Genomic DNA, 27,530 nt, shown 5'->3' with positions numbered 1-27,530 from the left:
GAGAGGAGCCCAGTCCGGGTTTATTGTGAGCTTTCAGCACTGTGAGCGAGATCCCAGCGAGTGACGAGGGTGACGCCCCTCCCTCGCCAGCCCCAGCCACACCTCTGGCCTCCGCGGGGCGTCCTTAGCAACGCGCGCTTTCATTCCCTGCCCCGCCCAGTTCGTTCCGCGCCGCGCCGGGCGCGAGGCGGTGGCGGTCTTTGCGCCTGCGCGCGGCCGCAACCGCCTGTCAGCTCTCCTCCCCTCCCCTCCCTCCCCCTTCCCCTCTCCCCCTCCTCCTCTGCCTCCTAGCGCGAGACACCAATATGGAGCCTGAAGAGCTACCGTGGCCGGGCGAGCTCGAGGAGGAGGAGGAGGAGGAGGAGGAGGAGGAGACGGAAGAGGCGGAGGAGCGGGCGAACCTGGACTCTGACGAGGTAGTGATGGTGGAGGAGGTGGAGGAGGAGGAGAGGCGGGAGCTGGATTCGGACTTTAACTACGAGAGCCAGCCTCGGGAGCGTACGGACGAAGAGGACGACGAGGAGGCCAAGGCCTGGCTGCAGGCGCACCCCGAAGGTGCTTCGCCTCCGTCGTCGCTCTCGAGGCACCGCTACTCGGAGGACGAGCGGGCCGGCCTGGAGAAGGTGAGCCGGGCCGGGGAGAGATGGGGGGGCCGTCGGGCAGGGTGACGGGGCGTCTTCGCGCGCTCAGCCTGCTCTCTGCGCCGCTGCCCCCTGCTCGCTGCCGGTCGCGGTGCCGGACAAATAATAAGCGCGCTTTTAAAGGCTTGTAGGGGCCGTCTCGCGTCCTGGGCCTCCACTTTTTCCCAGGTTCTGGCTGACTCCGCCAAGTCTCCCATTCTTTATGGCAAAGACCTCTCTTGTTCCCCGCTCTCTGTGGGTCCCGGGCCTTTTGAATTACACCAGCTGTTCCCAGAGTCCGTATTCCTAGCGGGTGTAGGTTAAGCCGGCTGGAGGGGAAAAGGGCGTTTGTAGGAGTGGAGAGAGTGGTTCTCCAGGGACTCTCTTGGGGCGACAGATTAGTATGCCTGAAGGGCAGGACTCTCCTTGAGGGACTGCTGTGGATTATGGACACTACATGATTAGTCTCCAGAGGCTCCTCACCTGTTTTACTTCTCCGGACCCTTGTTTGTAGCAATAAAGGGGAGTCCCCCGTAGGTAGCAGAAGGCTTATGCTGCAGCTCCAGTGTGGAAAACTAGAAAGCACAAGGTAGTACACAAGGGAGAAAGAGTTGATTTTATGGTCGGCTCCTGAAGACCATTTTGAAAATAACTACATTTAATTCATTAGCTTTTCAGGGAGGAAAAAAAAAAAAAAGGTTTGCTGTTCAGTTTGAATATCAAATCATCAGACATTTATTAAGTTTCTGTTTTGTGCAGGGCACGTCGTAGGGACCAAAAGAAGCCTAGTGTTTATTGTCTAGGACTGCTCCATAGACAAGATATAAACTGTGCAGAGTGAACAAAGTACAAGTGAAAAGGCAGAGAAGAGACTTTATAGACCTGTGCTGTTCAACACAGCCATCACTAGCCACATGTGGCTCTTTACATCTTATTTAGTTAAAATTAAATAAAATTAAAAATTCAGTGCCTCTGTTGTACTAACCACTTTTTAAGTGCTCAGTAGCCACACTTGACTAGTGGCATTATTGGGCAGTGCAGATATAGAATAGTTCTATCATCACAGAAAGTTCTTTTGGACTTAAATCCTATGGACTGTTGATCATTAAAGAGTAATAGTTATTGTTTTGCCTGGTAAGTATTCTGTTGGGCACTTAATTCATTGAGCATTCACCATGGGCATTCACAGTGTCATGCTGGATGCTAAGGAATCTTGGTGAACCCAAACATTTTTTTTTAACCTCTGCCTTTCTAGTGTTCAGGTAAGAAGAAGGCAGACAAAATTTAGTTGGCCACATAAATAAGAGTAAAACTGATATGTGCTAATATACTTTGAAAGCATACGGTAAGGGAATCTGACCTTGTTAGCGAAGCTGGCGAAAGCTTCCCTGAGGAAGTTCTGATAGAGCTAAGGTCTGACGAAAAAGGTTAACTAGCCAAAGGGAAGAGAAAATCTCCCAGTTGAGGGAAAGGTGCTGTTGGAGAGAACATGGCATTTCCAGGGAACCAAAGGCCAATATGGATAAAGGCTTTATCTCTGGAGCTTTGGAACTGTTTAAATGGAATTGTTAAATTTGGGAAATGTTTAAAACATTTTCAATGATAAGATGTGTGTTTCAAAAAGACCACTTTGTAGCAGAGTGGAGAACAGCTTTGACAGCAGGATGGGGTGGGAAGTAGCAGTAAGTCAGGGATGCTAATTATTAAGCCACTGCAGCATTGCCAGGCAAAAGTTGATAATATTTTGGAACAGGAAAGTGTTGGTGGATATAGAAAAAAGTAGACTGATTCAAGAAATATTTAAGAGGTAGGGGCGCCTGGGTGGCTCAGTTGCTTAAGCGTTTGCCTTCAGCCCAGGTCATGATCTCCAGGTCCTGGCATTGAGCCTGGTGTCGGGGGAAATTCCTGCTTAGCAGGGAGTCTGCTTCTCTCTCCCTCCCTCCCCCTCTGCTCCTCCTCTCTGCTCATTCTCGTTCTCTCTAACAAATTAAAAATATATATATTTAAGAGGTGAAATCATCACACTTATACATTAATTTTACATTATTACTACACTAATGATTAAATGTGGAACATGAAGGCAACAGTGTGTCTGGGTGTTAGATTGTTCAATGAATGGTTGTGTCAAATACTGAGATATGGCCAGGTTAATGGTGGGAGCGATGAAGAGAGGGGCTGATGGGATTGGCTGAGATGAGTGTTAAGATTATAAGATTGGTTCTGGAGATAAGAGGAGAAGTCTAGGTTTGGAAATTTCAAGTTGTAAGTTATCTGCATATAGACCATAATTAAAGCCATGCTTATGGGTGAGGTCTCCTAACTTACTTTGTTCTATGACTTCTTGTTTAAATAACTATTAGTATTTGAAATTTACATCGCTAAGCCTAGAGGAAGAGCATATTAAGCCACTTTAACTTTTATTAGAGCCAATGTGAAAAATTATTATCCTATTTTTTTCCCCCTTGGTTAAATGATTTTATTTAAAAGGCACTTACCACAGGAAAACAGCACCATAATTCCACCTAATTGAACTCTAAATCTAAAATAAAGCAATGTAAGAGAAGGAATGATTCAAGACAAATGATCAAATCAAATAGTTTATTTATTTAAATTTATTTAAATTAAATTAATTAACATATAGTACATTATCAGTTTCAGAGGTATAGTTCAGTGATTCATCAGTCTTATATAACACCCAGTGCTCATTACATCACTGGCCCTCCGTAATATCCATCACCCAATTACCCTATCCCTTCACCTCCCTCGTCTCCAGCAACCCTCATTTTGTTTCCTATGATTAAGAATCTCTTACGGTTTGTCTCCCTATTATCCCATTTAACAGTAATCTATGTGTAATAAAAACCTTGCTTCTTAGAGCCCAGTGTTTTGTCCCCCCATAAGTGTGGTTTTTGTTTGTTTTGTTTTTGTTTTGTTTTTAAGAGAAATGAGATATATTTTCCCTGTTTACCTTGGAGAATACATGAAGGTGTTCTGTAGTAAAGATAGTTTTAAGATGATATAAAGAGTATTAAGATTTTTTTGCTTTAGTTCACTGACATTAAAATTTACTGGCATAAGTTGGAAAGTGTTTAAAGGAGAAATTTTAATATGTGTCTTTCTAGACATTTATGTACTATAAAATCTTATTTTTTTAAAGATTTCTCTATTAATTTGAGAGTGAGAGTGCATTTGAGAGAGAGAGGATGGAAGAGCGTGCTCACGCAAGTGCCTGGAGGGACAGAGGGAGAGGGAGAGAGTCTTAGACTCCACACTGAGCATGGAGCCTGACCTGGGGCTTGATCTCAGGATCCTGAGATCATGATCTGAGCTGAAACCAAGAGTCCTTCCATTGCTTAACCAACTGCACCATTTAAAGATAAGAGACTATGGACTCTGAGAAACAAACTAAGGGTTCTAGAGGGGAGGGGGGGTGGGAGGATGGGTTAGCCTGGTGATGGGTATTAAAGAGGGCACATTCTGCATGGAGCACTGGGTGTTATATGCAAACAATGAATCATGGAACACTGCATCAAACGCTAATGATGTAATGTATGGTGATTAACATAACATAATAAAAAAAAAAGATGAGTTTGTTGTGTAGTTTTTAAGGCAGTGTATTAAAAGGATGAGACCAAATGATAGGAAACATTAATTTCATTCAGTCTAGTCTCAAGTTAAATGACAAAATAGTAAGAATTTGCTTCACTCATGTTATCTCTTACTAGATCATAAGGATGTACTAATGGTAACGTATAAGGTAGTGATTAAGTTTGTAGTACTGTTCCTGAGACTGAGCTAAGGCACGGGACTGAGTAAGTTCAGAGCAAAATGTGCCCAGCCTTACAACCAAGTCTTTTTAAGAGTTCAGGGAAGTGAGTGGTTCAGAGCCTTTACTGTGTTGGCCTTAACGCTGGTCCCTGCAGACCATTCAACATGGATCATTTCAAACACCTCTCCTTAAAATTCCTGAATTTAAATTTCTGAGCTGTGCTAGGGAAAATAATTTGGTTATGTGGATTGGTATTACCAGAAATTCTTGGTCTCCAACTTTTTCTTTCTTTTTAAAGATTTTATTTATTTATTTATTTGAGAGAGAGAAAGCATGAGATGGGGGAGGGTCAGAGGGAGAAGCAGACTCCCCACTGAGCAGGGAGCCTGATGCGGGACTCAATCCTGGGACTCCAGGATCATGACCTGAGCCAAAGGCAGTCGCTTAACCAACTGAGCCACTCAGGCACCCCTTTGGTCTCCAACTTTTAACTGTGTCATCAACAGTGTTTGGAAATCTTTGTATGTTTCTTCCTTCAGCTTCTTACACATCTTCACTCTTTTATCTTCTAGCCTTTGCGGGTGGTTCAACACCCTCCCATCAGGTTATCATTTCATAGAAGAAGAGAACACAGGCCTGAACCCCTTCTTCACCTTTCTACCCCATCTCCAAATTTGTCCACAGTGTATACTTTATCTTTTTTGAACTGTTAATACAAATTTTAGTCAATATTAAATCCTTTCTTGTTTTCCTAGAATAAAAACTATGCCGTAGTGTGTTTTTCTCTTACGGAATTGCTGGGTTTTAGTTGCAGATATTTTATAAATGATTATGGTTTTAAGTGTAAAAAAATTGTTTTCTTAACCTGTCTTTGTCAAATTTAGCATCAATATTATACCATTTTCATACAAAGTACTGGAAGGATTTTTATTTTTCTATGCCTTGAAACAGTTTGAGTAATGTAAGAATTTTTCTTGCATGTTTGAAAAATAATCACTAATGAAACTGCTTTGCCTTTGGGTTCCTTTTAGGGTTTGGTTTATATAGACTCACTTTTCTTGGTTAATTTTGGTCATTTATGATTTTTGTAGAAAATTATTTCAGCAAGAATTTCCTGTTAATTATAATGGGAGTGCTACACAGTATTCCTTACTTTTTCCATTGCATCTGTAGTTATTTCCATTTCTCATTCTTGATTTTATGTGATTATGTTTTGTTTTTCTCTTGATCTAAGGATTTATTTATTTTGCTTTTTTATTCATTGAAGGAAACAGCTCTTGGATTTAAGTTTAATTCTATTGCTTTTCATCATTTAATACATGAATTTCAGTTTTCATCTTTTACTGTTTCCCTATATTTTTATTTTACTTGAATGCTTTCTTTAAATGCTTAATTGGCTTATTTAAAAACATTTTCAGCAGGTTTATTGAGATATAATTCATATATTATACAATTTATCCTTAATTTAAAGTACATAATTCAGTGGTTTTCAGTATATTAATAGATATGTGCAACCATCATTACAGTCAATTTTAGAACATTTTTGTCATCTCAAAAAATACCCCCAAGCCCTGGACATTTTAGGTATCCCCTCATCTTCCATTCCCCTAATCAACTGTTAATCTAATCAACTTTTTTTCTCTCTTTAGATTTGCTTGTTCTGGGCATTTAATATAAAAGGAATAATATGTCTTTTTTGACTAGCTTCTTTCACTTAGCATGTTTTTGGGAAACATCCATGTATATAGCATGGATCAGTACTTTATTCCTTTTTGTGGCTGAATAATATTCCATTGTATGGATATATTTTATTTGTTCATTCATCAATTGATGAATATTTGTTTTTTTTCTACCTTTTGGCTATTATGAATAATGTTGTAAACATTTGTGTACAAGTTTTTGCATACATGTTTTCATTTCTGTTGGGTGTATATCTAGGAGTGGAATTGCTGGACATGTGGTTTAACCTTTGAGGAACTGCCAGACTGTTTCCCAAAATGGCTGCACTATTTTACATTCCTACAACCAGTGTATGAAGGTTCCAATTTCTTTACGTCTTTGTCAGCACTTATCTAACTTTTTTTTTTAAGATTTTATTTATTTATTTGTCAGAGAGAAAGAGAGAGAGAGAGAGAACAAGCAGGGGGAGCAGCAGGCAGAGGGAGAAGCAGGCTCCCTGCTGAGCAAGGAGCCTGATGCGGGAGTTGATCCCAGGACCCTGGGATCATGACCTGAGCTGAAAGCAGATGGTTAACCCACTGAGCCACCCAGGTGTCCCTGACTTTTTTTTTTTTTTTTTTTTTAAGATTTTATTTATTTGAGAGAGAGAGAGAGGGAGAGTGTGTGCAAGTGAGCGCACGAACAGTGGGGAGGGGCAGAGGGAGAGGGAGAAGCAGACTCCCTGCTGAGCAGGGAGCCAGTTGGGGGGGTGGCCCATCCCAGGACCCTGAGATCATGACCTGAGCAGAAGGCAGATACTCAACCACCTGAGCCACCCAGGTGCTGCATAATTATCTGACTTTTAGACTGTAGCCATCCTGGTGGATGTGACATGGTATCTCATTGTGGTTTTGATTTGCATTTCCCTGATGGCTTATGACACTTAGCATCTTTTCTTGTGCTTATTGGCCATTTGTATATCTTCTTTGGCGAAATGTCCATTTAGGTCCTTTGTTCATTTTTATTTCAGTCATTTGTCTATTTGCTGTTGAGTTATAAGAATTCCTTATATAGTCTTCATATTTTCCATAATGTGAATTTAAAATTCCCTTATAAGGTGTCTGATTTGCAGTATTTTCTCCCAGTCTGTGGGTTGTCTTTTCACATTCTTGATAGTGTTCTTCGAAGCACAGAAGTTTTTATTTTTGATGAAGTCTAATTTATCTTTTTGTTGTTGTTGTCGTTGTTTATCCTGTCTTAGAAACTTGCTGAATGTGAAGTCATAAAAATTTACCCCTGTGTTTTCTCTAAGTTTTATAGCTTTTGCTCTTACATTTAGACTTTTTATCAGTTTTGAGTTATTTTTGTATGTGGTGTGAGGAAAGTGTTCAGCTTCATTCTTTGATGTTGCTACTCAGTTGTCCCAGCACCATTTGTTGAAGATGCTATTCTTTCCAATTGAAAGGTCTTAGGACGCTTGTTGAAAATCAGTTGGCAGTTGATGTATGGGTTTATTTCTGGACTCTCAATTCTATTCCATTATCCCATATGTCCAACTTTATGCCGTGGTACACTTTTTTGATTACCATTGCTTTGTAGTAAGTTTTGAAATGAGGATGTGTGAGTCCTCCAACTTTGTTCTTCTTTTTCAAGATTTTTTGGCTCTTCTAGGTCCCTTGCAGTTCTATATGAATTTTAGGATCAGTTTGTCAATTTCAACAAAGAAGCCAGCTGGTATTTTGATAGGAATTGCATTGAATCTATAGATCAGTTTGGGAGTATTGCCATCTTAGCAACATTTGGTCTTCTGATCCATGAACATAGGATATCTTTCCATTTATTTAGATCTTTTGAAAATAAATTCAGTACTGTTTTGTACTTTACAGGGTATAAGTTTAACACTTTTTTCCTTAAATTCTAAGTTTTTTATTCTTTTTGGTGCTATTGTAAGTATAATTTTTTTTTAAATTTCATTTTTGGATTGTTCATTGCAAGTGTATAAAAAGACAATTGATTTTTGTATGTTCATTTTGTCTCCTGCAATTTTGCTGAACTCGTTTATTAGTCCTAATAGATTGTTACTGTACTTCATAGGATTTTCTATATATAAGACCATGTTAGATGTGAATACATACAGTTTCATTTTTCTTTTCCAATCTGAATGCTTTTTATTTTTTCTTGCCTAATTTCCTTGGATAGAATTTCCAGCATAATGTTGAATAGAATTAGTAAAAATGGATATCCTCGTCTTATTCCTGAGCTTGGGGGAAAGCATCCAATTTTTTCACTGAAAGTAGGATGTTAGTTGTAGGTTTTTCATAGGTTCCCTTATCAGACTGATGAAATTTCTTTCTATTCCTAGTTTATGGAGTATTGTTTATCATGAAAGGTATTAGATTTTGTCAAATTATTCTATTATTTGGTATATTAATTGATATTAGATTGTTAAGCCAAGCATGCATTCTGGGGATAATTTACTTCATCATGGTGTATAAATATTTTACATGTAGTAAGATACGGGAACATACACACACACACACACACACACTAATTTACTAGTATTTTTTATTTTATTTATTTATTTATTTATTAAAAAAAATTTTTTTTTTTATTTGCGAGAGAGAGAATGAGAGAGAGCACGAGAGGGAGGGGCAGACTCCCTGCTGAGCAGGGAGCCCGATGTGGGACTCGATCCCGGGACTCCAGGATCATGACCTGAGCCAAAGGCAGTCGCTTAACCATCTGAGCCACCCAGGCGCCCATTTTACTAGTATTTTTTAAAAGAATTTTTGCATCTGTAGTCCCAAGATAATGGTCTATAGTTTTTTTGTGATGTTTTTGTCTGGCTTAGTATCCAGGTAATACTGGCTTCATAAAATGAGTTGAAAGTGTTCTTTCTGTTTGTTAAGGATTGGCATTATTAATTTTTTGACTGTTTAATAGATTATACCATATTGGTCTGGGCTTTTCTTTTGGGGAAGTATTTTAATGACTAATTGACTCTCTTTCCTTGCTATATGTCTCTTCAGATTTTCTATTTCTTCTTGGATCAGTTTCAGTAATTTGTGTTTTCTAGGTGTTTGTCCATTTCTTCCAGGTTTTCAAATTTCTTAACATGCAGTTTTTCATAGTATTTCCTTATAATTATTTGTATTTCTGTAAGATTGGTAATGAAGTTCCCCTTTAATTTCTGATTTTAAGTGATACGAGTACTGTCTTTTTTTCTTGGTGAGTCTGGCTAAAGGATTTTAAATTTTGGGAATATTTTCAAAGACTCAACTTTTGGTTTCATTGATTTTTCATTATTCTCTTATTTCATTTCTTTCTTTTCTTTTTTAAAGATTTTTATTTATTTGTCAGAGAGAGAGAGCGAGCACAAGCGGGGAGTGGCAGAGGGAGAGGCAGAAGCAGGCTCGCCGCTGAGAAAGGAGCCCCATGTGGGACTCGATCCCAGGACCCCATGGACCATGACCTGAGCCGAAGGCAGATGCTTAACCAACCCAGCCACCCAAGTGTCCCTATTTCATTTATTTCTATTTAAGTCTTATTTTCTTCCTTCTGTTTTCTTTGGGTTTAAGTTTCTCTTTTTTAGTTTAAGGTGCATGGGTAGGCTATTGATTGAGATCTTTGTTCTGTTTGTAATGTACACATTTGTAGCTATAAATTTCCCTCTCAGCACTGCTTTAGCTGCAATCCGTAATTTTGGTATGTAGTATTTTTGTTATCATCTCAAAATATTTGAAAATTCTCTTTGCAAGTTCTTTTTTTTTGACCTGTTGCTTATTTAAGAGTCTGTTGCTTAATTTCCACCCATTTGTGAATTTACTCAATTTCCTTTTGTTACCAATTTTTTTTTTTTAAGATTTTATTTATTTATTCGTAAGAGACAGAGAGAGAGAGAGAGGCAGAGGGAGAAGCAGGCTCCCCGCTGAGCAGGGAGCCCGATGCAGGACTCGATCCCAGGATCCTGGGATCGTGACCTGAGCCGAAGGCACATGCTTAACCATCTGAGCCACCCAGGCGCCCCTTTTGTTACCAATTTCTGCCTTTATTCTGTTTTATTTGGAGAATAAACTTCTCATGTTTTCTTTTTTTTTTTTTTTTTGAGATTTTATTTATTTATTTATTTGACAGAGAGACACAGTGAGAGAGGGAACACAAGCAGGGGGAGTAGGAGAGGGAGAAGCAGGCTTCCCACAGAGCAGGGAGCCCAGTGCGGGGCTCAATCCCAGGACCCTGGGATCATGACCTGAGCTGAAGGCAGACACTTAACGACTTGAGCCACCCAGGCGCCCCTCATGTTTTCAATTATTAAAAAATTTTGAGGCTTGTTTTATGGCCCAACATATGGTCTGTCCTGGAGAATGTTCCATGGGTGCTTGAGAGGAATGCGTATTCTGCTGCTCTGGGAGGGAAATGTTCTATTATATTTGTAGATCTATTTTGTTTATGGTGGCATTCACATTTTATATTTCCTTGTTGGTCTTTTGTCAAGGTGGCTATCTTTTCTTTTTTTTTTTTTAAGATTTTATTTATTTATTCATGAGAGACAGAGAGAGAGAGAGGCAGAGGAGAAGCAGGCTCCCAAGGACCAGGGAGCCCGATGCAGGACTCGATCCCAGGACCCTGGGATCACGACCTGAGCTGAAGGCAGACGCTTAACCATCTGAGCCACCCAGGCGCCCCTATCCTTTCTTTAAAGTAGACTTTTGGGAGCAGTTTTTTCCAGAAAAATTAAGCAGAAAATACAGAATTCCTGTATATTCCCTCCCCCTCCCCATTTTTCCTATTATTAACATCTCATACTAGTGTGGTACATTTGTTACAATTAGTAAGCCAATATCGATACATTATTTTTAATTAACGTCCATAGTTTATATTTGGGTTCACTCTTGATATGTTCTATGGATTTTGACAAATGTATAATGTCATATATCCACTATTACAGTATCGTACACGATAGTTTCACTGCTCTAAAAATCCCGTGCTGTACTACTTCATCCTTCTCTCTCTTCCTCTGAAACCCTAGTAATGACTGATATTTTTACTGTCTCCATAGTTTTTGCCTTTTCCAGAAAATCATGTAGTTAGAATCATACAGGGGACGCCTGGGTGGCTCAGATGGTTAAGCATCTGCCTTCGGCTCAGGTCATGATCCCAGGGTCCTGGGATCGAGCCCCACATTGGGCTCTGTGCTCAGCAGGGAGCCTGCTTCTCTCTCTCCCTCTGCCTGCCTGTCTGCCTACTTGTGATCTCTCTCTCTCTCTCTGTCAAATAAATAAAATAAAATAAATTTAAAAAAAAATCATACAGTATGTAGCCTTTTCAGAATGACTTCTTTCACCGAGCAATATGCATTTAAGTTTCCTCCATGTCTTTTTACAGTTTGATAGCTCATTTTTTTTCTCCTTGACTTTTTTTTTATTGTGGTAAAATATAACATAAAATTTACCATTTTAACCATTTTTAAGTGGCATTACACATTTATTGTGTAACCACCACCATCATCCATCTCCAGAACTTTTTTTATCTTCCCAAACTGAAATTTCAACATCTCTGCCATATCCGAGTCTGGTTCTCATGCTTGCTCTGTCCCATCAAACGGTTTTTGTTTGTTTTTGCCTTTTAGTATGTCTTTTAATTTTTTGTTCAAAGTCAGATATTTACTAAATGAATATGATATGAAAGGAACTGAAGTAAATAGGCCTTCAGTGTGAAGTTTTTTTTATAAGATTTTATTTATTTACTTGAGAGAGAGAGAATGAGAGATAGAGAGCACAAGAGGGAAGAGGGTCAGAGGGAGAAGCGGACTCCCCGCTGAGCAGGGAGCCCGATGTGGGACTCAATCCCGGGACTCGAGGATCATGACCTGAGCCGAAGGCAGTCGCCCAACCAGCTGAGCCACCCAGGCACCCTAGTGTGAAGTTTTATATTTATCTGGCTAGAGGTAAGATTTTTACTGTTTGCTGTAGCTTTACGTGTTAGAGGCTAAAATTTCCTCTGGTGAACTTGTTTTTGTCTTCTCTGTTATCTTTGGGTTTCTCTAAGGATTTATTCTTTTTTTTTTTTTTTAAGATTTTATTTATTTATTTGAGAGAGAGAGAGAGAATGAGAGACAGAGAACATGAGAGGGAGGAGGGTCAGAGGGAGAAGCAGACTCCCTGCCAAGCAGGGAGCCCGATGCGGGACTCGATCCCGGGACTCCAGGATCATGACCTGAGCCGAAGGCAGTCGCTTAACCAACTGAGCCACCCAGGCGCCCACTAAGGATTTATTCTTAAATAAGATCTGAGATGTGCTTTCAGTTCTATTCCCCTATTATTATCAGGAGCCCTATTGATGCAGTAAGGTGTGTGTGTGGGGGGGAAGTGTTCTGTAGTCCTATTATTAGGTCTCAGTCTCCCCCCTCCCCCTGGCTGTGATTTTCACTGGGGTTTTCATTGTCTGCCTCTTAAGTGAGACAGGAAGGCTAAAAGGGGGCTGGAGTTGGGTATTTCTTTATGCCCATGTTGAAGGCCAGAGCAAGCTGGAGTTAGTTATTTCCCTTCCCCTAGGTCTCTTAGTCTCTGGTAGAACCCAAGTGCGTCAGGCTCTGGTAAAAATAGTTTCTTCTGAGGGCAGGTCTTATTAAGAACAGAACAGAATGCTCTGGTGTATTTCAAACTGGCTACTTTTCGCCTCCCCCTGCAGATTCGGTTCTAGACCATTACAATAAATTGAATATTGCAGTAAAGCAAGTTGAAAGGAATTTTTTGTTTGCTCAGTGCACATAAAAGTTATGTTTACATTATACTCTAGTCTGTTATGCGTGCAATAGCATTATGTCTAAAACAACAATGTATACACCTTAATTAAATACTTTATTGCTAAAAAATGCTAACCATCATCTGAGCTTCTAGCAAGTTGTAATCTTTGCTGGTAGAGAGTTTTGCCATGATGTTGGTAAGTGCTGACTGATCAGGGTGGTGGTTGCTTAAGGCTGGTGTGATTGTGGCTATTTCTTAAAATAAGACAACAATGAAGTTTGCGACATTGATTGTTGGTTTCATGAACGATTTCTCTGTAGTATGTGATGGTATTTGATGGCATTTTACCCACAGTAGAACTTTTTTTTTAAAGGTTTATTTATTTTGAGAGAGAGAGAGGGAGAGAGAGAGAAGGGGGAGGGGCAGAGCGAAAGGGGGAGAGAGAACCTCAAGTAGATTCCTTGCTGAGTGCAGATCCCAATTCGGGGTTCCATCTCATGACCCTGAGATCATGACCTGAGCGAAATCAAGAGTTGAATGCTTAACCAACTGAGCCACCCAGGCGCTCCTCCACAGTAGAATTTCTTTCGGAATTGAAGTCAGTCCTCTCAAACCCTTGCCATTACAAGGTTATATAATATTTTAAGTCCTTTGTTGTCATTCCAACAATCTTCACAGCATTGTCACAAAGAGTAGATTCCATCTCAAGAATTTTCTTTTCCTGTTCATAAGAATCAACTCCTCATCCATTAAAGTTTTATCATGAGATTGTAGCAATTTGGTCACATCTTCAGGCTCTACTTCTAATTCTAGTTCTTTGACTATTTACATCATATCTGCAGTTACTTCTTCCACTGGTCTTGAATCCTCACAGTCATGCATGAGGGTTGGAGTTAGCTTCTTTCAAACTTCTGTTCATGTTAATAATTTGACCTCTTCCCGTGAATCATGAATGTTCTTAATGTCATCTAGAATGATGAATCCTTTCCAGAAGGTTTTTAATTTAGTTTTCCCAGATCCATCAGAGGAATCTCTATCTATGGCAGCTATAGTCTTATGAAATGTGTTTCTTTAATAATAAGACTTGAAGGTCCAAATGATTCCTTGATCCATGGGCTGCAGAATGGATGTTGTGCTAGTAGGCATGAAAACAACATTAGTCTTATTGTACATCTTCATCAAGGGTCTTGGGTGAGCAAGTGCGATGTCAATGAGTGGTAATATTTCGAAAGGAATCTTTTTTTTTTTTCCTGAGCAGTAAGTGTCAATAGTGGGCTTAAAATATTTATTAAATCATGTTGTAAGTAGATGTACTGTCATCCAGGCTTTGTGTTTTCACTTATAGAGTCCAGGCAGAGTAGATTTAGCATAATTCTTTTTTTTTTTTTAAGATTTGATTTATTTATTTGTCAGAGAGAGGGAGAGAGAGAGAGAGTGTACAAGCAGGGGGAGTGGCAGGCAGAGGGAGAAGTAGGCTCCCTGCCGAGGAAGGAGCCTGATGTGGGACCCAATCCCAGGACTCTGGGACCATGACCTGAGCCGAAGGCAGACACTTAACCGACTGAGCCACCCAGGCATCCCAGATATAGCATAATTGTTAAAGGCCCTAGGATTTTCAGAATGATAAATGAGTATTGGCTTCAACTTAAAGTCACCAGCTGCATTAGTCCCTAACAAGAGTCAGCCAGTCCTTTGAAGCTTTGAAGCCAGGTGTTGACTTCTTTCTAGCTATGAAAGTCCTAGATAGCATCTTTTCCAACATAAGGCTGTTTTGTCTACATTGAAAATCTGCTGTTTAGTATAGCTACCTTCATTAATTATCTTAGCTAGGTCTTCTGGATAACTTGCTGCACCTTCTACATCAGAACTTGCTGCTTTACCTTACACTTTTGTTATGGAGATGGCTTTTTTCCTTAAATCTCATGAGCCATCCTCTGCTAGTGTCAGACTTTTCTGCAGCATTGTCACCTCTCTCAGCCTTCATTCAATTGAAGAGTTAAGGCCTTGCTGTGGATCAGGCTTTGGCTTATGGGAATGCTAGATTGTATGCTAAGAGTGTGTTTAGTTTTGTAAGAAACTGTCGAACTGTCTTCCAAAGTGACTGTACCATATTGCATTCCCATCATCATTCAGTAATGAATCAGAGTTCCTGTTACTCTGTACTCTGAGCAACATTTGGTGTTGTCAGTGTTTGGGATTTTGGCCATTCTAGTAGGTGTATAGTGATGATCTCATTATTTTAACTTACAGTTCCCTAATGATAATATAATGTTGAGCATCTTCTCATGTTCTTGTTTTCCAGAAGTATATCTCTTTTGATGAAGTATCTATTTACATCTATTGACCATTTTCTAATTGGGTTGTTTGTTTTTTGTATCATTGAATTTTAAGGGTTGTGTATTTTGGTTTATAGTCCTTTATCAGATGTCTTTTACAAATATTTTTTCCTAGTCTGTGGCTTGTCTTTTCATTCTTTTGACATTGTCTTTCATAGAACAGGTTTTTAGTTTTAATGAGTCTGATTTATTAATTATTTCTTTCAAGGATTGTTCCTTTGGTGTTGTACCTAAAAATTCATCATCATACCCAAGATCATCTAGGTTTTCTCCTATATTATCTTCTATGAGTTTTATAGTTTTCATAATTTCCCAGTTTGCGTTTACATCTATGATTGATTTTGAGTTAAATTTTGTGAAGCATGTAAAATTGCTATCTAGATTCATTTTTTTGCTTGCGGATGTCTAGTTGTTCCAGCACCATTTGTTAAAAAGACTGTCTTTGCTCCATTATATTGCCTTTGTTCCTCTGTCAAAGATTAGTTGACTATATTTATCTGGGTCTATTTATGGGCTTTGTTGTGTTATGGTGATCTATTTGTTCTTTTGCCAATGCTACACTGTCTTTTTTTTTTTTTTAAGATTTTATTTATTTATTTGACAGAGAGAGACAGGGATAGAGGGAACACAAGAAGGGGGCGTGGGAGAGGAAGAAGCAGGCTCCCCGTGGAGCACGGAGCCGGATGTGGGACTCGATTCCAGGACCCTGGGATCATGACCTGAGCTGAAGGCAGATGCTTAACGACTGAGCCACCCAGGCGCCCAATACTACACGGTCTTGATTGCTATAGCTTTATAGTGAGTCATGAAGTCAGGTAGTATCAGCTCTCCCACTTTGTCTTTAATTTTGTGTTGGCTGTTCTGGGTCTTTTGCCTTTCCTTAAAAACTTTAAATCAGTTTGTCAATACCTACAACATAATTTGCCTAGAATTTTGATTGTGATTGCAATTGTGTTGAATCTATACATCATGTTGAGAGGAATTGACATATTGACAGTATTGAGTCTTCCAAACCATGGACATGGTAATTAGTTCCTCCTTGATTTCTTTCATCAGAGTTTTATAGTTTGCCTCATATAGATTTTGTACATATTTGGTTAAATTTATACCTAAGTGCTTTAATTTGGGGGGGTGCTAGTGTAAATGGTATTGTGTTTTAAATTTCAGATTCCAGTTGTTCATTGTTGGTATATAGGAAAGTAAATGACTTTTGCTCTGTTTTTTTAATGTCCAAGAATCATTCATAGGGGACACCTTGGTGGCTCAGTTGGTTAAGCAGCTGTCTTTGGCTCGGGTCATGATCCTGGGGTCCTGGGATTGAGTCCTGCATTGGGCTCCCCGCTCAGCAGGGAGCCTGCTTCTCCCTCTGCCTGCCACTCTTTCTGCTTGTGCTCTCTCTCTGACAAATAAATAAAATCTTTAAAAAAAATCATTTATAGAATATCCAGTTTTTTGAAAATGGAGTATTGGAGTCTAATTATTGTTGAATTGTCCATTTTTCCTTCATTTCTTTCAGTTTTTACTGGGGGCTCTGATGTTAGGTGCATATGGATTTTTAATATGCATTCTTGGTAGATTGACTTTTATCATTGTGAAATGTTCCTGTTTATCTTGAGTAATTTTTTTTGTTTCAATATGTTTTTTAAAAAATATTTTAAAATTTTAATTCCAGTATAGTTAATATACAGTATTACATCTGTTTTAGGTGTACAGTATAATGATTCAACAATTCTATACATTACTCAGTGCTCTTCATGATTAGTATGCTCTTAGTCCCCTTCCGCTATTTCATATACTATTTGTGGATGGTGTAAGAAAGTGGTCCAGTTTCATTCTTTTGCGTGTAGCTGTCCAGTTTTCCCAACACCATTTTTTTTTTAAAGATTTTTTTTTAAATTTATTTGAGAGAGAGACTGAGAGAGAGAGCATGAGAGGGGAGAGGGTCGGGAGGGTCAGAGGGAGAAGCAGACTCCCCGCCGAGCAGGGAGCCCGATGCGGGACTCGATCCAGGGACTCCAGGATCATGACCTGAGCCGAAGGCAGTCGCCCAACCAACTGAGCCACCCAGGTGCCCCTCCCAACACCATTTGTTGATATTCTTGCCTCCTTTGTCAAACATTAACTGATTATATAATCAATTTATATTTGTTATTAATATTATATTATTTCTTGGCTCTCTGTTTTGTTCCATTGATCTATGTATTGTTTTTTTTTGGTTGGTTTTTGTTTTTTGTTTTTTTTGGTGCCAGTACCATACTGTTTTGATTTTTATAGCTTTGCAGTATATCTTGAAATCTGGGATTGTGATACCTCCAGTTTTGTTCATCTTTTTCAAGATTGCTTTGGCTATTTGGAGTCTTTTGTGGTTCCATACAAATTTTAGGATTATTTGTTCTAGTCCTGTGAAAGATGTTGCTGGTATTTTGATGGGGAGTGCATTAAATCTGTAGATTTCTTTGGGTAGTATGGACATTTTAACAATACTGGTTCTTCTAATTCATGAGCATGGAATATCTTTCCATTTGTGTTGTCTTCAATTTCTTTCATCGGTGTTTTTTTTTTTTTTTTGACAGAGACAATGAGAGAGAGAACACAAGCAGGGGGAGTGGGAGAGAGAGAAGCTGGCTTCCCGCAGAGCAGGGAGCCCGATGCAGGGTTTGATCCCAGGACCCTGGGATTATGACGTGAGCCCAAGGCAGACACTTAACAACTGAGCCACCCAGGCGCCCCCAGTGTTTTATAGTTTTCAGAGTACCAAGTCTTTTACCTCCTTGGTTAAATTTATTCTTTTTTTTTTTTCTAATAAAGATTTATTTATTTATTTGAGAGAGCGAGAATGAGAGAGAATACATGAGAGCGGGGAGGGTCAGAGGGAGAAGTAGGCTCCTCGCTGAGCAGGGAGCCTGATGCGGGACTCGATCCCGGGACTCCAGGATCATGACCTGAGCTGAAGGCAGTTGCTTAACCCAACTGAGCCACCCAGGCGCCCCGGTTAAATTTATTCTTAAGCATTTTATTATGTTTTAATATGTTTCATCTTGATATTACTATAGCCACTTTACCTCTTTTTTGATTATTTGCATAGTAAATCTTTTTTATCTATCCTTTAATTTTCAGCCTGTTTGTCTTTTTGGGCCTAAAGTGTGTCTCCTATAGACAGCATACAGTTGAATCTTCTTTTTCATGCAGTCTAACACAACATATGCCTTTGATTGGATTATTTAGTTCACTCACATTTAGTGTTATTGATATGTTTGGATTTATTTCTATTTAACTTTTTATTTTCTATATGTCTCATGTCTGTTTTGTTCCTTTAGTCCTTCTTATATTGCCACCTTTTATGTTAAGTAGATAATTTTCTCTTATTTTATTCTAATTTTTAAAATTATAATTCTTGAGTTATTTTTAGGGCTTACAGTATGCATATTAAGTTATCAGAATCTGCTTCAGATTCATTAGGACTTAGTTCCAATAACATATAGAAACTTTATGCCCATATAGGTCCATTCTCTATCCCTTTTTAATGCTATTACTGCGAGGCATAGGTCTGTATGTTACATACTCAGCAATACATTGTTATAGTTAAAACTTCATAAAATCTTAGGTTTTTTGGGGTGCCTGAGTGGCTCAGTCAGTTAAGCGTCTGCCTTCAGCTCAGGTCATCATCCCAGGGCCCTGGGATCGAGCCCTGCATTGGGCTCCCTGCTCAGCAGAGAGCCTGCTTCTCCTTCTCCCTCTGCCTGCCATTCTGACTATCTGTGCTCTCTATCTCTCTGTCAAATAAATAAATAAGTAAAATCTTTAAAAAAATAACAATAATGGCTAACATTTAAAAAAAAATCTTAGGTTTTTTTGAAGAATTTGGCAGAAGGGAGAATAACAATTATATATTTGTAGAGATTGATATATTAACCTTATTTTCCCTTTTTTACACTCATTTCTTCCCTTTTGAGTTATTATCTGGTGTCATTTCCTTATTACATTGTGACTCTATTCCTGTTATCTCCTTTGTGCTGTCATTATCGAATGTATTTCTATGTTATAGCCCAACAATACAATTATATATATATATTGTTTCATACAGTTGCTTTTTATTTTTATTTTTTTTAAGATTTTATTTATTTATGTGAGACAGAGAGAGCACAAGTGGGGAGGATCAGAGGGAGAGGGAGAAGCAGATTCCCCACTGAGCAGGGAATCTGACACAGGACTGTCCCAGGACCCTGAGATCATGATCTGAGCCGAAGGCAGACTCCCAGCTGATTGAGCCACTCAGGTGCCCCTACAGTTGCTTTTTTAAATCAGTGAAAGGAAGAAGGGAAAAGAAATACGCAGTTATACTGTCTTTTGCAATTACCTGCAAAATTGCTTTGATTGGCTCATTTTGTTGTTTTCCATAAATTTGAATTACTCACTGGTGTCACTTGCTTTCATCCTGAAGAACTTCCCTTAGTAATTCCTGTAAAACCAGATTGTGATTAACAAATCTTCTGTTTCATCTGGGGCTTAAATTTTTTTTCTTTGTTTTTTTTTTTTTTTTTTACTTTTATTATTATTTATTTATTTTTAAGTTAACATATAATGTATTATTGGTTTTGTTGACTGTTTCCTTTGCTGTGCAAAAGCTTTTTATCTTGATGAAGTACCAATAATTCATTTTTGCCTTTGTTTCCCTTGCCTTTGGAGACGTGTCTAGCAAGAAGTTGCTGCGGTCGAGGTCAAGGGGTTGCTGCCTGTGTTCTCCACTAGGATTTTGGTGGATTCCTTTCTTACATTTAGGTCTTTCATCCATTTTGAGTCTATTTTTGTGTATGGTGTAAGGAAATGGTCCAGTTTCGTTCTTCTGCATATGGCTCTCCAATTTTTCCCAACACCATTCGTTGAAGAGACTGTCTTTTTTCCATTGGATATTCTTTCTTGCCTTGTCAAAGATTCGTTGACCATAGAGTTGAGGGTCTGTTTCTGGGCTCTCTATTCTGTTCCTTTGATCTGTGTGTCTGCTTTTGTGCCAGTACCATGCTGTCTTGATGATGACAGCTTTGTAATAGAGCTTGAAGTCCGGGATTATGATGCCATCAGCTTTGGCTTTCTTTTTCATTATTCCTTTGGCTATTCAGGGTCTTTTCTGGTTCCATACAAATTTTAGGACTATTTGTTCCAGCTCTGTGAAGAAAGTTGATGGTATTTTGATAGGGATTGCATTGAATGTATAGATTGCTCTAGGTAGCATAGACATTTTCACAATATTTGTTCCAGTTCATGAACATGGAACGTTTTTCCATTTCTTTGTGTCTTCCTCAATTTTTCATGAGTGTTCTGTAGTTTTCTGAGTACAGATCCTTTGCCTCTTTGATTACATTTATTCCTAGATATTCTATGGTTTGGGGTGCAATTGTAAATGGGATTGACTCCTTAATTTCTCTTTCTTCTGTTTCATTGTTAGTGTATAGAAATGCAACTGAGTTCTAGCAATTTTGGAGTGGAGTCTTTTGAGTTTTCCACATAGACTATCATGTCATCTGTGAAGAGTGAGAGTTTGACTTCTTTCTTTGCCAATTTGGATGCCTTTTATTTCTTTTTGTTGTCTGATTACTGAGGCTAGGACTTCTAGTACTATGTTGAACAGCAGTGTTGATTGTGGACATCCCTGCTGTGCTCCTGACTTTAGGGGAAAAGCTCTGTTTTTCCCCACTGAGAATGTTATTTGCTGTGGGCTTTTTGTATATGGCTTTTATGATATTGAGGTATGTTCCCTCTACCCCTACACTGTGAAGAGTTTTAATCAAGGAAAGGTGCTGTACTTTGTCAAGTGCTTTTTCTGCATCTACTGAGAGGATTATATGGCTCTTGTTCTTTCTTTTATTAATGTAATGTATCACATTGATTGATTTGTGGATGTTGAACCACCCTTCCAGCCCAGGAATAAATCCCACTTGGTTGTGGTGAATAATCCTTTTAATGTACTGTTGGATCCTATTGGCTAGTATCTTGGTGAGAATTTTTTTTTTTTAAAGATTTTATTTATTTATTTGACAGAGAGTTAGCGAGAGCAGGAACACAAGCAGGGGGAGTGGGGGAGGGAGAAGCAGGCTTCCCGCGGAGCAGGGAGCCCGATGTGGGGCTCGATCCCAGGACCCTGGGATCATGACCTGAGCTGAAGGTAGATGCTTAATGGCTGAGCCACCCAGGCGCCCCAGTGAGAATTTTTGCATCCATGTTCATCATAGAAATTGGTTTGTAATTCTCCTTTTTTCGTGGGATCTTTGTCTGGTTTTGGGATCAAGGTAATGCTGGACTCATGGAAAGAGTTTGGAAGTTTTCCTTCCATTTTGATTTTTTGGAACAGCTTCAGAATTAATTCTTCTTTAAATGTTTGTTAGAATTCCCTTGGGAAGCCATCTGCCCTGGGCTCTTGTTTTTTGAGATTTTTGATTACTGCTTCAATTTCCTTGCCGGTTATGAGTCTGTTCAGGTTTTCTTTTTCTTCCTGTTTCAGTTTGGGTAGTTTATACGTCTGTAGGAATGCATCCATTTCTTCCAGATTGCCTAATTTGTTGGCATATCCTTGCTCATAATATGTTCTTATAATTGTTTGTATTTCTTCTGTGTTGTTGGTTGTGATCCCTCTTTCATTTATAATTTTTTTTTTTAAATTTGGGTCCTTTTTCTTTTCTTTTTGATAAGTCTCGCCAGGGGTTTATCAGTCTTATTAATTCTTTCAAAAACCAGCTTCTAGTTTCATTGATCTGTTCTACTGTTCTTTTGGTTTCTGTTTCATTGATTTCTACTCTAATCTTTATTATTTCTCTTCTCCTGGGTTTAGGCTTTATTTGCTCTTCTTTTTCCAGCTCCTTTAGTTGTTGGGTTAAGTTTTGTATTTGAGACTTTTCTTGTTTCTTGAGAAAGGCTTGTATTGCTGTATACTTCCCTCTTAGGACCACTTTTCCTGCATCCCAAAGATTTTGAACAGTTGTGTTTTCATTTTCATTGTTTCCATGAATTTTTAAAATTCTTCTTTAATTTCCTGGTTGACCCATTCATTCTTTAGTAGGATGCTCTTTAGTTTCCATGTATTTGAGTTCTTTCCAAATTTCCTCTTGTGATTGAGTTCAGGTTTCAAAGCATTGTGGTCTGAAAATATGCAGGGAATGATCCCAATCTTTTGGTACCGGTTGAGACCTGATTTGATCCAGGATATGATCTATTCTGGAGAATGTTCCATGTGCACTAGAGAAGAATGTGTATTCTGTTGCTTTAGGATGGAATGCTCTGAATATTTCTGTGAAGTTCATCTGGTCCAGTGTGTCACTCAAAGCCCTTGTTTCCTTGTTGATCTTCTGCTTAGATGATCTATTGCAGTGAGTAGGGTGTTAAAGTCCCCTATTATTATTCTATCAGTGTGTTTCTTTTGCTTTTGTTATTAATTGGTTTATATAATTGGCTGCTCCCATTTAGGGGCATAAATATTTACAATTGTTAGATCTTCTTCTTGGATACACCCTTTAATTATGATATAGCGTTCTTCCTCATCTTTTATTACAGTCTTTGGCTTAAAATCTAATTTGTCTGATATAAGGATAGCTACCCCAGCTTTCTTTTGATGTCCATTAGCATGGTAAATGGTTTTCCACCATCTCACTTTCAATCTGGAGGTGTCTTTGGGTCTAAAATGAGTCTCTTGCAGACAGGATATTGATGAGTCTTGTTTTTTATCCAGTCTGATACCCTGTGTCTTTTGATTGGGGCTTTTAGCCCATTTACATTCAGAGTAACTATTGAAATATATGAATTTAGTGCCATTGTATTACATTTAAAGTCACTGTTTCTGTATATTGTCTCTGTTCCTTTCTGGTCTTTGTTACTTTTGGGCTCTCTCTTTGCTTAAAGGATCCCCTTTAATATTTCTTGCAGGGCAGGTTTAGTGGTCACAAATTATTTTATTTTATTTTTTTCATTACATCATGTGCCCTCCTTTATTAACATATAATGTATTATTTGTTTCATGAGTACAGGTCTGTGATTCATCAGTCTTACACAATACACAGTGCTCACCACAACATATACTCTCCCCAATGTCCATCACCTAGCCACCCTGTTCCCCCCAGCCCCCTCCGCTCGAGCACCCCTCAGTTTGTTTCCCGAGATTAAGAGTCTCATGTGGTTTCTCTCTCTCTCTGGTTTCATCTTATTTCATTTTTTCTTCTCTTCCCCTCTGATCTTCTGCTTGTTTCTCATATTCCACATATCAGTGAGATCATATGATAATTGCCTTTCTCTGACTTATTTTGCTTAGCATAATACCCTCTAGTTCTATTCACGTTGTTGGTATTTTTTTTTGATGGCTGTGTAATATTCCATTGTATATATATACACCACATCTTTATCCATTCATCTGTCGATGGACATCTGGGTTCTTTCCATAGTTTGGCTATTGTGGACATTGTTGCTATAAACATTGGGGTGCAGGTGCCCCTTTGGATTACTACATTTGTATCTTTGGGGTAAATCCCTAGTAGTGCAATTGCTGGGTCATAGGGTAGTTCTGTTTTCAGCTTTTTGAGGAATCTCCATACTGTTTTCCTAAGTGGCTGCACCAGCTTGCATTCCCACACAAATTCTTTTAGTTTCTGTTTGTCCTGGAAGCTTTTTATCTCTCTTTCTATTTTGAATGACTCCTAGCTGGATAAAGTATTCTTGGATGCATATTTTTCTCATTTAGCACCCTGAGTATATCATGCCAGTCCTTTCTGGCCTGGCACATCTCTGTGGATAGGTCTGCTGCCAGTCTGATGTTTCTACCCTTGTAGGTTCTTGTCCTAAGCTGCTTTCAGGATTTTCTCTTTGTCTCTGAGATTTGCATGTTTCACTATTATATGTCAGGGTGTTGAGCTATTTTTATTGATGTTGAGGGGGGTTCTCGGTGCCTCCTGGAGTTGAATGCCTGTTTCCTTCCCCAGGTTAGGGAAGTTCTCTGCTATAATTTTTTCCAATATACCTCCTACCCCCTCCTTTTCTCTTCTTCTGGGATCCCAATTCTAGTATTATTTTGCTTTATGGTATCACTTATCTCTCGAATTCTACCTTCATGATCCAGTAGTTGTTTATCTTTTTCTCAGCTTCTTTATTCTCCATCCTTTGGTCTTCTATATCACTAATTCTTCTGCCTTATTTATCCTAGCAGTTAGAGCCTCCATTTTTTATTGCATCTCATTAATAGCCTTTTTGATTTTGACTTGATTAGATTTTAGTTCTTTTGTTTCTCCAGAAAGGGATTCTCTGTGTCTTCTATGCTTTTTCCAAGCCCAGGTAGTATCTTTTTTTTTTTTTTTTTTTGTTAAAGATTTTATTTATTTGACAGAGAGAGACACGGCGAGAGAGGGAACACAAGCAGGGGGAGCGGGAGAGGGAGAAGCAGACTTCCTGTGGGATAGGGAGCCCAATGCGGGGCTCGATCCCAGGACCCTGGGGTCATGACCTGTGCCGAAGGCAGATGCTTAATGACTGAGCCACCCAGGTGCCCCCCAGGTGGTATCTTTATAATCATTATTCTGAACTCTAGTTCTGACATCTTACTTATATCTGTACTGATTAGGTCCCTGGCAGTCAGTACTGCCTCTTGTTCTCTTTTTTGAGGTGAGTTTTTTCCATCTTATCATTCTGTCTTGTAGAAAGTGGACTCATTTCTATTTGTAGAGTTGCAGCTATTCTTTTTTTAGATCTCTGGTTGAGTTTGCAGGTGTTCAGAATGATATGATAGCTATCTAGCTGAATTCCTGGGACCAGACGAAACTAAGGTCTCCTACTCCTCCACCGTCTTGGACTATCTCTTGCTTTTTTTTTTTTTTTTTTAATGTATGCCTTTACAGCTGTAAATTTCCCTTTAGCACTGCTTTTGGCATCCCATAAGTTCTGGTATTTTGTATCTTCATATTCATTTGTGTCAAAGTTTTTTTTATTTTCCCTTGTTTGACCTATTGGTTTTTTAAAGAGTGTGGTGTTTAATTTCCATATATTTGTGGAAATTTCCAGTTTTTTCTGTGCTCTTGATTTCTGGTTTCATTCCATTGTGATTGGAAAAGACACTGTATGTCAGTCTTCTTGAGTTTGTTAAGACTTTTGTGGCCTAACATGTTCTAGCCTAAAGAATGTTCCATATGTACTTGAAAAAAATGTATATTCTGCTGTGTTTAGGTGGATTGTTCTGTATATATGTGTTAGGTCCAGTTGTTGTATAGTGTTGTTCAGTTCCTCTATTTTCTTATTGTTCTTCTGTATGGTAGTTTTATGCATTATTGAAAGTTAGGTATGGAAGTCTTTTAATATATTGTGTTGCTGTGTATTTTTTCTCCAAGTCTTTTCTTTTCTTTTTTTTTTTTTTTAGAGATTTTATTTATTATTTGACAGAGACACAGCGAGAGAGGGAACACAAGCAGGGGGAGTGGGAGAGGGAGAAGCAGGCCTCCCGCGGAGCAGGGAGCCCGATGTGGCGCTTGATCCCATGACCCTGGGATCATGACCTGAGCCGAAGGCAGACGCCTAGCGACTGAGCCACCCAGGCGCCCCTCTCCAAGTCTTCAAAAATTTGCCTCATTGATTTGGGAGCTCTGGGGTTGTGTGCATAAATAGTTGTAATTGCTTTATCTTCTTGGTGATTTGACCCTTTTATGATTTTAATCTTTTTCGTCTGAATTTGTAATAGGTACTCCTGTGCCCTTTTGGTTACTATTTGCATGGAATATCCTTTTCCATCCTTTTACTTTCAGCCTATATGTGTCCTTAGATCTTAAGTGTTTATCTCATAGGCAGCTTATATTTGGAAGACTACTAACCTTTAATATTAAAAACTTATTCTGGGAAGGGCTCTTTCAAACTGTTAATTTATACCAAAAAACATTTAATCTCAGATGAAGAGCTGATGACACCTGCTTAGTTTTGAAGCATTAATCTTAAGAATCTTCAATTATTTGGGTTATATTCAGAGGCAATAGTGGGAAAGTTGATCAAACATATAGGAATGTGTTAGAAATTAGTTTTCTTGATGACGTCTAAACAGATAGGTGATAAAAATAGGAAGTCTGGGGAATGGATTTCTTTTAACATTTAATTTTAATAAGAGGTTTTCTTTTAACATTTAATTTTAATTTTCAGGTTTTCTTTAAACTGATAAAAGTGAGGGGTAATGTTCGTTTTATCATACATTGGGTTAGTTCTCAAAGTGCTAGTTTCTTAATATTTTATCATTCATTAGTTTCCTATAGATATTCTAATGAATTGAACTCTCTTTTTTTATAAGCTGTTGTGAAGCAGCTCTTTTCAAAGGCAAGACCCCTTGGTCCACAACCAGCATTATTTAGCTGCAGTGACTAGCCATTTTGAACATTTATGTTGGCGTTCTTTCCTGGAGGGCTCAAAGAAGGCTGTGCCAGAACATTGGCTGTATTGTTACATATTTAAGGATTTCAGATTGCCGGACTGCATTTGAAAAACGTCTTGGAAGAATTGATATCTTAGAAATCTCTTTAGTTATTGAATAGATTTTAAATAAGCTGGCCTTTCTGTGACCAAAAACATATTTTTATAAGTTCCCTCTGTAAAAATGTTTTGTTAGTGTAGTAACAGTGTTTTAAATCTGGAAAAAATCTGATGGCCTTGGATTTCCTTCAGAGGCTCTTTCACATTTGTGGTTATTAATATTTTGTTAGCATTCGTCTTTTCTTGGCTTTAACTGCCTGTTTTACTTTTATAACTTCCCTTTTAATGGACATTGTGGGTTTATATCTTTGAGGATCTGAGATACTCATTTTAAAGTTTTTTGAAAGTATAGTTTGTAATTGCATTTCTAGTAGGAGTGTTTTTTTGTTTTCTCTTTTGATGTATCCTTCACTACCTGGTGTTTTGTGGTTGTCTTTACTTTGCTCCTTGTGGCTGCTTTTTTAAAAAAGAGGTCTTATATTGAAGCTTTGGATTTTTATTATCCAGGAATATTGGAGAAAATCTCAGGAACCAGTCCCTGAACCAGTGGGTGACTTGACCCAGCTCATTTTTGTTTGATTGCCTTGGATCTTTTCCATTTGCATTGCTTCAGCCTTGAGCTGTAGTCACAGCTTTTATTGCTGCCTTTCACAGTTGAGGGAGCCCTGCTCCAACCCCTGACCTCACAGAATGAGCCTGATGTTTGTTCCCACTGTCCCCACTATGAGTTGATTTTAGTCCCTATTATTAGAGTTCATTTCTTAGGTGTCTCAAATAGTAAGATTTTAAAATAAGTAACTTGCTTTTTTCTGCTTGCTTTTATTTCTTGAGGTTAAGGAACTGCCATGGTTTATTGGAAAGTACGTTGAGTTCTAACTGGATAACCTTAAGACTCTTTTAATTTTTTTAAAGATTTATTTATTTGAGA

The 27,530-nt window shown here is 38.6% G+C and overlaps 1 protein-coding gene across 3 annotated transcripts in view; it reads left to right on the top strand.

The window, feature by feature from the left end:
- Positions 1-290: 290 nt before the first annotated feature.
- Positions 291-27,530, top strand: part of ALMS1 (ALMS1 centrosome and basal body associated protein) — a 213,235-nt gene continuing 185,995 nt past the window's right edge. For all 3 annotated transcript variants that reach the window (XR_004678529.1, XM_035001297.1, XM_035001296.1), the window contains exon 1: positions 291-623. Coding sequence is in view for 2 of the 3 variants with exons in the window: in XM_035001297.1 (XP_034857188.1) it covers positions 306-623 (318 nt within the window). In the remaining variant the exon portion in view is untranslated. The remainder of the gene's footprint in view (positions 624-27,530) is intronic.

This window comes from Mirounga leonina, unplaced genomic scaffold (assembly GCF_011800145.1).
Source record: "Mirounga leonina isolate KUSES-001 unplaced genomic scaffold, KU_Mleo_1.0 Mir_125, whole genome shotgun sequence".
In the NCBI taxonomy this organism is placed as follows: Eukaryota; Metazoa; Chordata; class Mammalia; order Carnivora; family Phocidae; genus Mirounga; species Mirounga leonina.
Note: the sequence above shows the minus strand (reverse complement) of the source record. Positions and strands in the feature narration are given on the sequence as shown.